This window comes from Castor canadensis, chromosome 13 (genome assembly GCF_047511655.1).
Source record: "Castor canadensis chromosome 13, mCasCan1.hap1v2, whole genome shotgun sequence".
Classification (NCBI taxonomy): Eukaryota; Metazoa; Chordata; class Mammalia; order Rodentia; family Castoridae; genus Castor; species Castor canadensis.
Genome location: NC_133398.1, coordinates 1719643 through 1735270, shown reverse-complemented (window position 1 = coordinate 1735270; position 15628 = coordinate 1719643). Strand labels below are relative to the sequence as shown.

General features: G+C 60.2%; 1 protein-coding gene across 6 annotated transcripts in view; it reads right to left on the bottom strand.

Annotated features, from left to right (window-relative positions):
* Positions 1 to 821: 821 nt before the first annotated feature.
* The window catches only part of Gpsm1 (G protein signaling modulator 1), a 30872-nt gene continuing 16065 nt past the window's right edge, over positions 822 to 15628 (bottom strand). For 2 of the 6 annotated variants that reach the window (XM_074052833.1, XM_074052834.1), the window contains 5 exons: positions 10381 to 10451; positions 9362 to 9541; positions 4668 to 4824; positions 3936 to 4144; positions 822 to 2432 (listed from right to left, as the gene is read on the bottom strand). In XM_074052833.1, the coding sequence (XP_073908934.1) occupies positions 2226 to 2432; positions 3936 to 4144; positions 4668 to 4824; positions 9362 to 9541; positions 10381 to 10451 (824 nt within the window). In that variant the 3' untranslated portion in view covers positions 822 to 2225. The other 4 variants (XM_074052832.1, XM_020183530.2, XM_074052830.1 and 1 more) reach the window with 4 other exon arrangements.

Below are 15628 nucleotides of genomic sequence, written 5' to 3'. Positions count from 1 at the left end.
CCCCTGGAAGTGTTCAAACCAGACAATTATAAGCTGCTTTCACCTCATCCTTGTCCCTCCCACTCCATAGAAGCCACAATAAAGACCTCTGCCCACATCCCCTCCTCCACCAGCCCAGCACTTCCCACATGGCCCCATGGCACGGCTTGCCCTCCTCTTGGCAGCCGCCTCCTGCTGTTGGCCTCCCACACCTGAGCAATAACAGCCTGTCTGGAAGCAGTGTGGCTTCTCTGGGGCAGCCTTGGCCTGGGTTCTGCTAGCCCCTCCCTGGGCTGCCTCCTTTAGCCCCAGCCAGGGTCAAATCAAGGGTGTCTGTTCCCTTGATGTGAGCACTGTGGGGTGCTGCCTGCCACATGAGCACTGAGGATGAAGCTGGGGCTGCTCCAAGCTCCTCCACTGTGTCCACAGCTGGATCCACAACCCCATGGGGACTCCTGGCCTGGGACAAAACTCTGTGGTTTTGGTTGGGCAGCAGCAGGCCGTGCGTGGACAGCCACAGGGGCTGGCCAGGTGCGGAGAGGCTGCCTGCCATTCCATTGTGCTGCATCTTGCCCCTGCCTCCTGCTTCTGGGAAGCTCAGACAATTGAGGGAGGGACGTGAGGATCAGAGGTGAAGGTCTTGGCTTGGAACACCTGGGCTCTGATGGCAGGGGTCTGCTTAATCCCTGAATCCCAGCCCCCCACCATTAAATACAGCAGGTACCTCACATCCCTTGGGCTCTGGTGACCAGTCAGCAGGTATTCGGGGATGGGCACAGATCAGGTCAGGTCAGCCCTGGAACCCCTGGGAGAGCCAACCTTCATTCCCTAGCACAAATCCCAGCAGGACCCACATTTATTTTGCAGACTTTATTTTTTTGGGAAAAAAAGAAACGTACCTCTCGGGTTGGAAAGGACCCACCAACGACATGGCAAACACGTGAGCAATAAATACACATGTACATTCAAGTATGCAGGTGGCTACCGCCTCCCGAGACCCTGCGCTCTGATTCTGCCTCCACCCTTGGGGTCAGAAGAGGGGTCCCTACACAGAGCCTGGGGGTGGCCCTCAGTCTCCCTTGCCCTAGTCCTGCTCCCAGGCTGGCGGGGTCAGGCCCCTCCCTGGCTCAGAGTACGCTGGGCAGCTGTACTCTGGGGGCCATGGGGCAATGCACTGACAAGCCAACAGCAAGTGGACCAGAAGGGGAGCCTGGGGGTCCCACAGGGGGCTGAGGCAGGTTCTCTGCAACAGCAGAGTGCCATGCTCCCTGAGGGGCCTGTCTCACAGAGGCTCCAGTAGGTCCTGCCTGAGTCTTGGGTCCCAAGTGTAGTGTCCTGTGAGCTGACTGGACGCTTCCCCAGGGAGAAGGTTGTGATGTCACCTCCCCCAGCTGGTGGTGTGGTGCTCATTTGGGGAATCTAGAGGGCCCAGTTGAACTGAGTCCCCCTCTGGTGCCATCACCCACTGCTAGCCAGCATCCTAGCACCAGGCCCTGCCTGTGTTCTTGGCCTGAAGGCCAGGTGAGCTTAGGGGCTTGGAGTTTAGGATCGAGAGCCCCTGCCCCATCCTTCCCTCTGCTATAGACAAGGCAGGGCCCTCCTCAAAGCGCTGTGGGCCCAGAATGGCACACCACAGCCCAGGGCTCTGGTGGCACTTGCCTGCCCTACTGCCTCTGTGGGCTGCCTGGCCAGGCTTTCTCCTCCTACACTGGGAGACAGGCTGGGAGAGGACCCATCCTGGCAACTGGGGACCGAGGGCATTGAGTAGATCTGCATGGCCATCCCAGGGCCAGCTGGAGGCAGGACACACCCATGTCAGTGGAGTCCCCAGAAGTCTTTGGAGACCCCTGTGGGGTTGGGGAGGTGGCATGGTTTCACATTTGGCAGGGCAGGACAAAGCCCAGGAGGGGAGGTCTGGGCAGCACCGGGATTTGGGGCTGACATGCTGAAGGTCCAGCCTGGGTCAGGGACAGGGCAGAGCCAGGCTTGCAGGAAGCCATGGACCATGTAAGGACAGAACATACCCTCCCCCACATAAGCGGCTCTGACCTGAGCCTGCCACCCTGGGGAGGGGCATGCCCAGAGTCCGGCTCAGCAGGTAGGGCCAGGGGCTCAGAGCCGACCTTCAGCCATGGCCTTGGGGTGATTCGGCTTCTCGGGACTGTGGCCATGGTGGACATATCTGAGCCCCCAGAGTCCAGGAGCAGGGGCGGGGTAGGTCTGGGCCTGGGCATGGGTGCAACACCTTAGCTGGTGCCAGGCTGGCACTGCTGCTGGGGATCAGGAGGCCCGCTGGCTTCCTGTTCTGGGCTGCCAGCAAGGTCCACACGCTGTTCATCCATTCGCTTGGCTTGCACCCTCTGGATAAGGCTGAAGAAGTCCTCATCTGGCATAGTGGGGCCTCGGGGCAGAACGTCTGGTGGTGGACAGCGCTGGTCATCAATCCTGGAGGACTAGGCAGACATGCATGCAGGTTGGTGCTCTTGCTCTCCCCAGGCCCTTGGAGGGCCTATCCTAGTTACCTGGGCCCAGTGGACAGCAGGTTCACCACTGACCATCCCAGGGCAGTAGGCACTGGCTAAACAGAGCTGGTCCAATCTGGGTGGGACCTGGCTAGGCCACTAAAGGCCTCTTTATGTCCACCTGCCTGACTCTGGAGTGATGTTGGGAGCCCTGGACCTGACAGTGTCTCCTGGGGGCTGTATGTCCCCCAGAACCTGAGGTCAGCCCACCAACAAGGAGCCAGATGAGATCTGCTGAGCACGGAGTAAGCCAGGCCTAGGAGGCAGCTGCTAGGCCAACCCTGCTCCCAAGACCTGATGACCCCCAGGGAGTGACAGGGTACAACTTTCCCTCGGCACTGCTGGGGAACCTGACTCAGCCCTGGACTCCAGTGGGCCTGGAGCTCCAGTTCCTGCAGTGTGGAGCTCCCCAGAGATCCCCTTTGAGTCATTTGGCTGACCCCGGGGCCCTCCCTGCCCTGGCATTGAGGCTGAGTAGTCTGAGGAGCTTCTCTGCAGGGCCTGGAGCAGAAGGGATGGGAGCCGGTGCAGCTGCTGGCGCAAGCGTGCAAGTGGACGGGGGGCTCTGGACTTCTTGGAAGGAGCTGGCTTAGAGGCAGCTCGTTGGACGCCTGGCCCATGGCTGTGGTTCCGTCTCCTCTGTGGGAATGAACATCAGGTCTGGAAACATCTGGCTGTGTGCAGGCCTGGTGCAGCTGCAGCCCCACCCCCACCCCAGCCATACTCCTAAATATCCTGACCCCAAAACCCCACCACTGTCTGCTGAGGGATGCTGGACCCAGTGAGGGCCAGTCCCCTGCACCTCCAGGCCTGGGTGGGCAGTTCAGCTCACCAGCACCCCTGTCCTGCCTACCCCACCATGCAGGTGGGGCCCATGGCTGGCCCACCCTGGTCATGCCTCTCCCTGCAGACTGGTCCCCTGCCCTGCTCTCTGTCCATTGTGTGTGGTTCCGTTGGGGCATTCCTGCCTTTGTTCTCCCAGCCAGCCAGCTAGCAGCCCCAGGGTTTCCTTCTCTTCTGACTCTGGGGTGCTATATGGTTCTTGGTTTCCTTTATCTACATGTGGAAGCTGGAGGGGATCCCCGAAGCCATGGCTTTGGGGACCTGGCGACCCCCCTCTGAACTCCTTTACCATAAGGGGCGGTGGAGCCTGAGGGTGTCCCAAGGCTGCCTTTGCAGGAACTCTCATCTCCTCAGCAAACAGAGGCTCCCAGGAAGGAGGTTCTGGCCTGAGCACCCATAGATGTCCAGTGACTGGTCATGCATGAGTCCATTTGCCCCTCAGACACAGCCTGAGACAGAGGGACCAGCCCACTGCAGCCTGCCAGGTGCCTGCGCTGCATGAGGGCCAGTACAGGGCTGGGCTGCAATAGCAGCCTGGACGAGGCTGGAAAAATGCCCCCGCCTCCAGGCCTCTCCGGGGTGCAGGCCCACCTGGTACTTGATAAGCATGTTGAAGAATTCATCTCCTGGCTCCTGGGGGTCCCCGTCGCCTCGGAGGTGCCCCACGTTGTTGTGGGTGATACGCAGCCCGGGCAGGCTGCCCACGCTGGCCCGCTGGTCATCCAGCCTGCGGCTCTGGGAACTGGCGATGAGGTCAAAGAACTCCTCGGTCTGGGGGGAGGCTGTCATCGAGGGCTGAGCTGCAGGGGACAGAGTGAGGCCTAGGAGCGTACCTGCGGGGGCCATGGGTGCGCTGAGGAAGGGGCCCACAGAAGGGTCAGGCCTCACGCTGAGCAGGCTTGTGGGAGTGCTGAGTACGTTCTGCTGAGCCCCCGGGGACATGAGCCTAGTGGCATCTCCACTGACAGGCCCTGAGCTGCTCTCAACTGTCCTGCCCGCCATGGCTCCTACTCCCGCCTCCTGGGGCTTCCAGGAGGTGACAGAAGAGTCTTGGCCTCCCACGCACTAAGAGGCAGCGCTGCATCCTGCATGTTCCGGGGGGTGGGGTAATTATATGCTTCCCAGGATTGCAGCTTTGGGGACAAGTGAGGAGGAAGCTTTCGGTGACAAGGGGCACTTTGCAGCTGGCCTGTCCTGCCCTTCAGGGCCTACTTGGCAGGACTCACCAGGATCAGTACTGGGTGCAGTCTAGCGGTGGGTGCGTGGTTAAGAGGCCACCACCCCACATGGGGCAGGGCTGTGAGCCCTGGACCTTGTACTCACCGGCCCTCTCCTCTGGGGTGGGGGCGGCCGTGGCCTCAGCAGCCCCTGCCTGACCCTCCTCCAGGGGACAGCGCTGGTCGTCCATGCGGCTGCTCTGGAATTTGCTCAGCAGGTCAAAGAAGCACTCCTCATCCGAAGACGGGGCCCTGGGGATGCTCTGGGTTGGGGGACAAAGGTGCCACTGCAGCTCCACCCCTCAGGTACACAGACGCTGCATTTCTGACTGCCGGGTCAAGGTGAGGACCCTCTCCTTGCTCTCCTCTTTCCATGGCACCCAGTGTGTGTCCACTTTTCCCTGCCTCCTGTCCCCACTCCTCTGCCGCCACCTCAGGCCAGCCTTTGGTTATCCCCTGCCTTACTACTGCTGCCCCTGCCTGGGCCACCCGCACCTGCCACCCCTCCCAACCCTCTTCCAGCCTCAACTTGGAATGCTCCCCAGGCTGATCCAGGCCAGTAGCTGCCACCTCCAGGAAGCCTCCTGGTGCACCCACCCCACCATGGTCCCGTCAGCTCCTTCACCCAGCTTCATGTGTGCCTGGCCCCTAGCACAGCACTTTGCAGAGTATGCTGGATGAGTGGACATGTGGCCAGGCTTTCATGGGCAGGGGTCTGGGTGGTCACTGAATATATGGCACTGATAACTGACAGGTCCAACAGTCCCAGCAACCTCAGGTCACATCATCAAAGGCAAGGAGCCCCAGGCAGGGAAATGAGGGTTCCTGTTTTTGTCCCTTTCTGAGTTTGGGCGACATGTTTACAAGGTCCTGGACCAGTGGGCAGGCCCAGAGAACAGCAGCTGCATAGGGGTCAGGACCCTGGGGCAGAAGAGAAGCCACTAATACTCCCCAGAACCTCCCTCTGTGAGTTGGCTGAGGCAGGAATCTGGGTAGCCAGAGGGCAGAGCCTGGGCCCCTGCATGGGGGACCCAGGAGCATAGGTCTAGTGGGTGGACAGATAGAAAATACCTTGAACAGCAGCTGCTCTCCTACTAAGAGCTGGCCCTGGAGCAGGGGAAGCTTCCGAGGGTGCATAGGCTCCCTGCCCCCAGGCTCTGGCCAGCAGCTCCTTTTGTCCCCACAGAAAGATCCATGTCTACCCAAGGCTATACCTGCCACTGGGGCTGCTGTGCTGGGCTCTGGAGCCCTGGGTCAATAGGTGGACGGCAAGGACTCAGAACTGCTGTCAGGGAGTGAGCAGCCTGGCAGTTTAGTCTGGGTCTGGGCCTGACCTGACCCGAGGTGATCCACCATGGCAGGGTCTCAGTGGGAAGAAAGGAGTGGCTCCAGGAGGGGCTGCTTCCAGACGGAGGAGGTAGAATATGCAAAGCCTGAGACCAGGTCCTGGGCTCCCAGTGCCAAGTGACCTTAGGCAAGCCTGCTCCACCCTGGGCCTCCCTGTGGTGGAGGGTGTGATCTCTTGGGGCCTCCTAAGGGGCAAGGCCAGCACAGGCCAGCACTGAACCCCCTCCCTCAATTGCCTGTCCTGGACCCCAGGGCCAGCAGTGGGTACAGCAGGTTTCAGAGCCCATCTACCTTCCAGGTGGAACCAGTGCACCTTACCCTAGTCCACCACTCTCAGCTGGCTGCAGGCCTCTGCGGGACTACACAGAACCAGAACAAGTGCACAAGCGGGAAGGCCAGCTATGCAAAGACATTGCCCACTGAGTGCCAGACCTACACCCAGATTCCTGCTACCCGGAGCTCCCAGTGTCCAAGAGACAGCCCCATGCACAAAGGAGGCAGGGGCACAGAGAGGTCGTGTGACCTGCCCAAGGTTACACAAAGGCAAGAGCAGAGCTAGGATTTGAAGAACCCTGTTTTAGGACTGGACTCAAGTCTCTGACGGCAAAGGGGACCCAGCAGAGGAGCTGTGGGCAAGCCAGGGCAGCCACACCGGTACAGAAGAAAGAGACTCCACTGGACTCCAGGCCCTCAGGTTGACCCCCCAACTCCATTCCAGGCTTTGTCCTTCTGCAGCCTGACTCAGGGCTGCAGCCCCTGCCCTGCCAGAGCTGGAGGAGGGTTGGGGAGATCTGGCTTGGAGGGACCCAGGCCAGGAAACTGGAACTTTGGCTGAGCCTTCTGACCTGCAGGCCCAGGTGGGGTGCTGGTCAGTCAGCCCGCATCTGCCGGAAGGAGGCAGACTTCTGACTCAGAAGAGAACTGCCCCAGGTTTGGCCCAAGCTGTGCTCCAGCCAGTGGGCCACTCAACAGGGCTTCCCAGGCCTCTCAACAACCCTGGACTGCTCCAACCTTCCCCTGGGCTGAGCCTTGGGGTTCAAAGGATGCACTTGAAGGAGGGCCCCTCCTCACACCCCCACCCACTCATGAGGCTATAAGATGTGGCAGCAGAGCTAGCTAAGGGCCCCAAAAAAGGGTCAGCCTTGCCCTCCATCCTTGACATTCTCCTATAGGCTAGCCTGGAGCCACCTCTCCAGGGTTAATGCAACCCTTCCATACAAGGCGGGGTTAAGACCCAAATGCGAAGCCTGGGCTCAGTGCCTGCTGCAGGAGGAGGCCCTGGATGTCAAGAAGCCCCCTCATATCCCTTACTCAGGACCATCACTTGGGAGATCATAGGTCCCTGCCTGTGAGAACAGTGATGGAGCTACTCCCTTCCCCCCAAATCCTGGCTCCTTCCCACCTCAGTTCCTACTGAAGTCTGACTGCAACCTCGCCTACCTTTGTTTAAGCCCAGCTTCTACGGAGGAATGACCAGACCTGGCTAGGTCCACACCACCCTAGCCAATAGAGCCCCTGGCTCCCCAGGCTGTACTGTGTAAGAGCCACCCAGGAACCCCACACTCACGCCAGATCACAGGCTCCCTCCAGCAGCAGCAACCAGGAGCTATGTGGGGCACCTGGCCATGTGCAGCTCAGGCAGGATGCCAGAGTACCCAGTGCTGCCACCACCACTGCCCGAAGTGCCAAGTGCTGCCTCGCTGCCACTGCTGCGACCCACAGTGTTTGCCTGATGCTTAAATAGGAGCTGGGGTGATGGCCCTCCCAGCACCGCCCTCGCTCCCTCGCTCGCTGCAGTGCGTGTCCACACAGACACACGCGCACACACACACGCACACGCACGCTTGCTCCGTAAACACAGCAAATCCTGAGCTCAGCAGAGAGCACTCCCCTCAGCCTGTGGGCGCTCACACTGGAGAGCTGTGGGGGTGGACAGCTTATTTGAAAGTGCTTTCCCGCCCTGACATGGGGGGGGTGCTAGGCTTCCTTCCAAAGCGGGGTCATCAGGGGACCGGGAGGTTGGAATGAGGGCCAGGGGGAGAGCCGCCTCTTCCTTCAGCCAGATTCCAGAAGCAGATCCTAGACAGACTGGCAGTGTGGACCAATCCCGACCCAGAGCCGGGCTGGGCAGGGAAGCCTGCGGATGGTGGCTCTGGGCTCCCAAGGAAAACTGAGGCTTGCCTCGGCTTCTGTCTGTGGGGCCTTCCTCTGCGTACACGAAAAAGAGGCCTCCACATTCCCAACATCCCTAGTGTCCCTGGGGGTAGGAGCTGAGCTAGGATGGAATGAGGGGAGGCGGCTGGCTGCCCCAGGCTCCTGGGAAGGGTGGGTTCCAGGCAGCCAGGGGGCACTAAGAATATCTAGCACACCCGCGCCCTCCACCAGCTGGGGAGGTTATTAATCAGGGAGGGGCACGTTTTAGAGGCTTTGGACCTGTGTCCTGCATCGGGGCTCCATGGACTTGACCTCTCTGTGCTCTTGAACCCCCAGCAGCTCCCTTCCAGTATCAGGAAATACTGGACCTATGCTGCAGACTATTGCCAGGCTGCTTGACACCCTGTCCCACTCCACAAGGTCTCCAGGCCAGCTCTGCTCAGAACCCTGAGCTTAGCTGGGACAGGTGGGGTCTCCCAGTCCCTGATCAGGAGGAGCCCAAGGTGGACACCAGCTCCCGGTTGTCTCCTCCACCCAGGACTCTGCAGCTGTGCACTGACCACCCCCGCCACAAGCCCCACCGGACCTCACCGCCCATGACCAGGAGAGTCCCTCCTCTGTACTGCTGCCTGACAGGCGCTGTAGCCTTCCAGGGGCCTCCACATGAGGACCTGCTCTGTGGCTGTAGGCTGTGGGGGGTTTCCCACCTGCCCCTCAGCCACCCCACAGGTCCTTCCGCTTGGGCCCACTGCTCTGCAGCAACCCCAAGGGGTTGCTGGCTACACCCCCTTCAGTGGCTCCCGTCAGAGGACTCCTGGGATCGACATTCTCAGTTGGAGTCCTCGCCAGCTGACCACACCAGGGCCTCAGAGAGACCAGTGGGTGGGGAGAGCACCCCAAGGGCAGGTGTGTTAGCTCAGCTTCCTCAGGATGTGCAGCCAGGGCCCTGCAGGGGGAGCACACTCCTATGACTCACACACAGGACCCTAGAGGAGGGTTCCAGTGATGCGGGGAGGGAGGCAGGGGACAGAGAACAAGGCCACCTGAAGACTGGAAGTACCATCCCCAACTGGTGACAAAGATGGAAAGTGAGGCCCAGAGAGAGGTAAGGTCTGTTGTACAGAAAGGGCCCACCTGCAGCCCCCAGGAGAAAATGACAAACACACTGTCCTGAACTCCCAGGGCCCAGGGCATCGCACGGGCAGATAGCCCATCAGGGCCTGAGGCATCCCTGGAGTGACCAGGCCTGGCCTGGCCTCCTGCCTGCAAGGCTGGACGTGGGGGAGGGGAAGCACCTACCGTGCGAGGCACTTGCACCCGGACATCCGCACTGTCCAGCGGGGAGTGGCTACCGTCCCGGGGCCGCCTGTCAGTGGTGTCCGACCCCTCCTGGTACTTCCTGCTCCTCACAGGGAGGGGGAGCGAGTCCCTGCCTGGTCCCCGCCAGTCCCCTGCATGGTGGGTGTCGCCATTCTGCTCCTGGGAAGGCGAGGCAGGCTGGACGTGGGTCAGGGCAATTCCAAACCAATGACCCACCCCAGGACCCTAAGGGGGAGGCTAGGCAGATGCAGGTTCCCTGACTTCATTGACCACGCACAGTAGGTGCTCAGCCTTGTGAGGAAGGAGGATGGAGCCAAGAAGGTGCAGAGTTGTCTGCTCCCTAGGCTGGGAACAGGGAAGGAGGATGTCTAAAGGATACTGACCTCTCCAAATGTCTAGTGTGAAGGAAATGGCAGTGACCATGGGCATCTCTGGGCCTTAAGCCCATGCAAGGACCTGGAGGCTGTCCACAACCAAATCCATGCTACATGGGAGGACCCACAGGCACAGAGAGGTCAGGGTACTTGCCCCAGGGCCACACAGCACCCACACTTTGGGTTTGGCATTTGCTGAACTCCCTCCAATGTCTCTACCAGTTACAGCTTTGTTTATCCCTTGGGCACAGTGTCTGAGTGGACAGGGAACAGGAGCCTATGGACTCATCAGGACACTGGCCATCTATATAGGCTGAGTATGGGGTGGGAAAGGACCATGCTTGCCCCTGGGGATACACAGCTGGTAAGACAGTGGGGTGATGTGGAGGAGGTGCAGAAGCCATGCCACAGGACCGTGGCAGGGGGTGGGGCAGTGCAGATGGGCTGGTGCAGGGCCTCAGGCCACTTGAGGGGACATTTCTCTCTCAGACAGGGGCTGAGGCAAGCAGTTACAGCTTGGCAAACACTACACACCAGGCTCATTAACCTGCTGCCTACACGTGGGCCACACCTCTGCTGATGTCCAGCACTGGCACCCAGCTGCCCACCCAGAGTCCAGCTCACCCGCTCCAGGGGCAACCTCAGCAGGTCCCAGGTCTCTGCGCTCAGTCTCTGTGTCCTCTTGGGTCTGGCTCCTGGAAAACAGCAGGGCTTGGTCAGCCCAGTGATAACCCTGAGCCTTGAAGCCAGCTATGCCAGGTTGGCGCCCTTGGGTGTCAAGGATCAGACATCATGCACCCCAGGCCAGTGATCACACAGCTCCTCGTGTGGAGGTAAACACACAACCTGACTGTACTGTGGGCATCAGACAAGCTGGCCAAAGTGGGGACATGAGGATTGGATCTGACCTCCAGTGGGGTTTGGCTTTGGTGTCCCCGCCCTGTCCTGAAAGATCCTCTTCTGGTCCGGGCTCTCTTCCCGGCCATGCTGTGCCTCCCACCAGTTTCCTGGATGTCCATGTAGCCCACGTGCTCTACTGCGGTACCTTCCATGGAGTCAGCCCTGATCCCTCCACTCTACTTCCTGAGCCCTGCCCTCATGCTCTGGGAGGCAGGCAGGAGTCTCTGGGTCCACTGGAGCTCACTGTGGGCAGCCCAGGCTGGGACAAGGGTGTGACAAAGGTGTCAGATGAGGCCCCAAGTCAGCCCGCTGCCAGGGCTCCTTGGTCCATGGTGGAGATGATGCTGGGCACAGGAGCAGCTCATGGTAGGCAGGGGTCTGAGCCAGGGTCCTGGGCTCAACCTCTAGACAGGTCACCCGTCATGGGAGCCCATGTTCTCAGGCACAGCGGGTAGGGAGAAGCAGCCGCCTGGTATGTGACCATCCAGCTGCAGACTTGGGGAACCACCAGCCTCCACTATTCCAAACATGTCCCTGGGTGGGGCCCAGGCCAAGTTGCACAGGTACCAGGTGCTGCCAGCACAGGTGATACCTGGGCAGGAAAGTAAGTCCAACCCCAGGTCAGGGCACTTGCAGGACCCCAGGGCTGGGAAGAGCCAGCCTGGCAGGACCTGCCTGCTCAGGGAAGCCAGGCCATTTACAAGGTGACAGATAACTCAGGACAGAACCTGAGATGTAGAGAACAACACAGCCAAGTCAAGCCAGAAACCCTGTGGCAAAGGCTGGCAGGACTGTGGCTAGCTGAGATCTAGGATCATCACTGGCCCCTGAGGAGGTAGCCTGAGTTGGAGGGGAGTACAGCCAGCTATGGAAAAGGCAGCAGAATGCTCCAGAGAGGTGGGGGTGGGGTGTCAAGAGTAGAAAGTATTTGCCAATTGGAGGCCCTCTCCCCAGCCTCTGCCCTGCCTGCATGTGTCCAGCACTTCTCCGGGGAGACCCTGGACTCATCTCATGGCCAGGCAGACCTGCTGCTGTGCCCACCCCTCATCCTGATCCTCCTGGGATCCAAATATCCCTCTACCCCAAGACATGTGCTGGAAATTGCCAGGAGTATGTCAGATGGCAGGTGTGCATTGGAGCCCAGGGCTTGTGACACAGCAGTATGGTGAGGAGACCCAGTCCTGGCATCAACGGACACTTGGGAGTCCCCAGGGGGCTCAATTTATAGAGGTGCCCCGTGGAGCCTTATCAGGGCTCTGATTTAATTATGAGCCTGGGCCAGAAGTCCAAAGGGTGCGGGGAAGGGGAAGGGGCCACAAAGCAATCAGTCCAGCAGTCTCAGGTTCTCAGACCCCACTCCACAGATAGCAGGATGATGGCTGTCTGACACTGTCGCCCTAAGGAGTCCAAGCCTCTGCCTCTCAACTGGGAAGGGTGTCCTGCTCCCAAATAGCCAGTGGCAATTCAAGGCCTAGCTAGGTGTGGCTGTCCATGGGCTCCCAATGTGCCAAGGAAGGCCTGTTGTTATCTTGGTGGCACAAGGGAGCCCCTGGTCAGGTCTGGCTGCCAGCACCCCTGAGACTATGTCACCTGTTTAAATGATGGGCATCCTAAAAATGAGTAGTGTAAAAGGGACAGGGGCAGAATGAGCCAAGGACTTTGGGGACCCAGAGTGTTCCCCACAGCCTCCAGCTCACTGGCTTCAGCCCAGCCCAAGGCAAATGTCTAGGCTGGAGGGGGTGAAATAAAGAGGAGGAGCTATGACAGGGTCACAAGAATGGACGACTGTGTCCCCCCACGTTGCCTAGGGTACTGAGGAAGACCGTCCTCATGCCTTGTTCTCCAATGGCTGAGAAATGAAGAGCCTGGGCAGGAAAGCATCCGTCCACAGGGGTATCTGGGGTAGTCATCCAGAAGCCTAGGGAGATGTCCGACTGAGAGGCTGCCAGCCTAACCCTGCATGCGCCATGGCCCCAAGCACTCAGGGCAGAGATATCTACTGCTTCTCCTGCCCCCCAACACAAGCGCCCCAGAGCAGGGCTCCCTGCCCTTGCTTTGGCTGTGGTAGTCGGGGGTCTTTCCTCAGCCCCTGAAGACTGCCCGGCACATTCAGACATGGAGGAGTGGTAGCAGTCTCAGGCTGAAGGGGATGGTGCAGAGTGGGGCTTGGGGCTGTTTTCTGCAGGGCCATTTGATGTTTACTCCCACACTCAGATTAGGAAGGCAGGTCTGAGGAAGAAATGACGGAGTCACTCCAAACTGACGGAGCTCGGGGCATCACACATGCCCACCATGTGTGTCGCTGAGTTACAGGGGTCAAATCTATCTCAGAGCTGGGCGGGGCCCTTACTCAGCACACCCGATGAGGGCCCCATTCCATCTTGCACCGTGCACCAGCTGAGGGCCTATCTCTCGGCTGCCCTCAACGTCCTGGGGGCAAGAGTTGGTTTCCCCACCTTGTCTGCTGAGCCTTGGGCTCTGCACAGCTGCTTCAAGCCTGCCTGGCCCTCCACCATGACGTGGTATGGGTGGGCACCAGCTGTAGCAGAGGCTGAGATGCCCTTCTGAGACTCAGCTTGGATCTGGCTCTGGGGCGGAGCCCTTCATGGCGGACAGAATGTGGGCTGGAGGCCCTCTGGGCCCAGACAAATGTACCCTCTGTCTCGAGGCTGCTGAAGTTGGGTCCAGCCAATTCCAGCAGCCACACTCCCTTGGCTGAGCTACCTGACTGGGGGCCTCACGCCCTGGCCCCTCTCACTTAAGCTTTCTGACCCTCCTGCCAAGGGCAAAGTCTGGAAACTTCCCCAGCATAGCCTCACCACCACCCAAATCAGACACATCGCAGTGGTCATCATTTTTATCCTCAGCAGGTTCCTTGGTCTACGTTCAAGGGGGGCCATCCAAGCCCCTGGGTCCACCTCTCCCAGCTGACCCTCCCACGGGCTGCCCCCTGCCCCCAGCTGGACCACTGCACCTCCCCCTTACTAGACCCAGATTGGACCCCTTCTCACACCACCAGGACCTATGTCACCATCCCTCGTCTGCCCTGTTAGTCCCTTCTCCATGCCGGAGACGCAGTGAGAACCTGAATAGATGTGCTTTCCCCTCAGCTGGAGTTGCAGGGCCCCATGCGGCCTTCCCTGACCCGTCCCCTCCCCTGCTGCACTGACTCTAGAATCAGCAGGCCTGAATGTGACAGGCTCATGCTCACCCTTAGGCTACTGTCCCCTCTTACTTCCCAGATGGGGCACTGAGGCACCAGTGTATCAGGGCACTGGTCAGTTAGCCAGGCCATGGTGGATAGGGCCAGGGCCAGAGCCTATAGCCCACACATGCGTGTCCCTGACCCAGAAGTGGCTGAAAGTGCCAGAGGGCATGTCTCCCACGGGAGGGGCCTCTGCATGCTGTTCTGTGCCGATGCGGCAGTGGGCTGGTCCCAGAGGGTAAAAGGGGGCAGGCGGTGGAGGGTGCACAGAGGGCAGCTCAGGCCCACTGGAGATAGGGCAGAGGGTAGAGGCGTGGTCCTACCTTCTTCAACTCTCTTATACATTGGTCATGCTGCCCAGGTCAAGAGGGGAGCCTAGAACCTCAGTCACGCATTGCTCTCTGTGTCCTTAACGGCATGGTTGGGTGAGGCAGCCGCATCCAATGGGGGAAGGCTGGGCCTTTGCCTTCTGGCCACAGAGGTGGGGCTGTAAGCTGTCAAGAGTTGGGGGGGGAGGGGGAGGGCACACACCCAGAGGGGATGGGCATGGAGTTGCCCCCACCCACCAGGACACAAGTCTGGGGCCTCTTTGCTGGCCGAGGAGGTCCCAGCAGAGGGAAGGAAGGCTCAAACTCAGCAGGGCTCTGTCTTCTAGCTGCACGAAATCCCGTTTTTATTGTCAGGAAACAAAAACTGAGTCCTGGACGCCTGCCTCCCACCAGACTTGAACCCATCAGTCACACCTATGTTCACTACTCCCACTGCATAGGAGAGCATGCCCACCTTCCCAAGCCCACAAGGCATGCTTCACCTCCCTGCACACTCAGGCCACGCCCACTGCATGAAAATACAGCACCCACAAAGCCCCACCCCCTGGCATGCCTACACCCACCCACACAGCTCCCTCCAGCCCCTCCTGCCTCCTCCTAACGGGCTGAATTCCCTCTCATCCTCCCAGCCCAGGAGGCTCCCCACAGCCCCACTGGCTTTGTGCCTTCTCGGGTGCCCACCTGGCCCCCTGCACCAGAGTCACACCGAGGGGCTCTGGATAAGCATCTGCCCAGCCCCGGCCCCAGCCCCAGCCCCACTGGATACTTCCTAGAAGGCACAGCCCTCTGGGCTGGGCCAGCCCACTGCCAGCTCTCAGTACTGCCGAATGAACAAGTTGATGTCACCCCTGCGAAAGCCCTTTGGGGGCTCCCCCAACTCCCGACACAGAGTCCAGACTCCCAGTCTCTGCTCCTGCCTGGCTCACCTGAGCAGGGGTCTCCACCAGGGCCACCCAGACTCTCAGGGTGCAGGCCTGCTTTTAGTAGCTGCATCCCGGGCTGGAGCCCCTCAGGCCAGCGGCAGTTCTACAGGGTCCCAGACTCTTCTCTAACGCTGTCTTCAGTGGGGCTGGGGATGGACTGTTCCCCAGGGGCTGTGGCGGCTGGCCACTGGCAGCCCTGTGGGGAGGAGGCTTCCGGGGGCCCCTGGCTAGGAAAAACCCAGCATTCAGGGCAGAGCAGACAAGCCAGTGTGGGGAGGACAGAGCTGCCTTGTCTCTGGCTGTTCCCCCATGACATGCCCTTTTCCTTGGCTTAGAAAAGGAGGAAAAGAGTCAGGACGGGAGCTGGCCGCCTCTGTGGGAGCCTTTCCAGAAGTGTTCAGCCCTGGCTGGGAGATACGGGCTGGGGGCTGTGCCAGGAGCTCTCTGTAGAGCTACCCACCCTGGGAAAAACCCAGGCAGGGGCAGATACTGTGCATCCTGGGGCAGAACAGGGG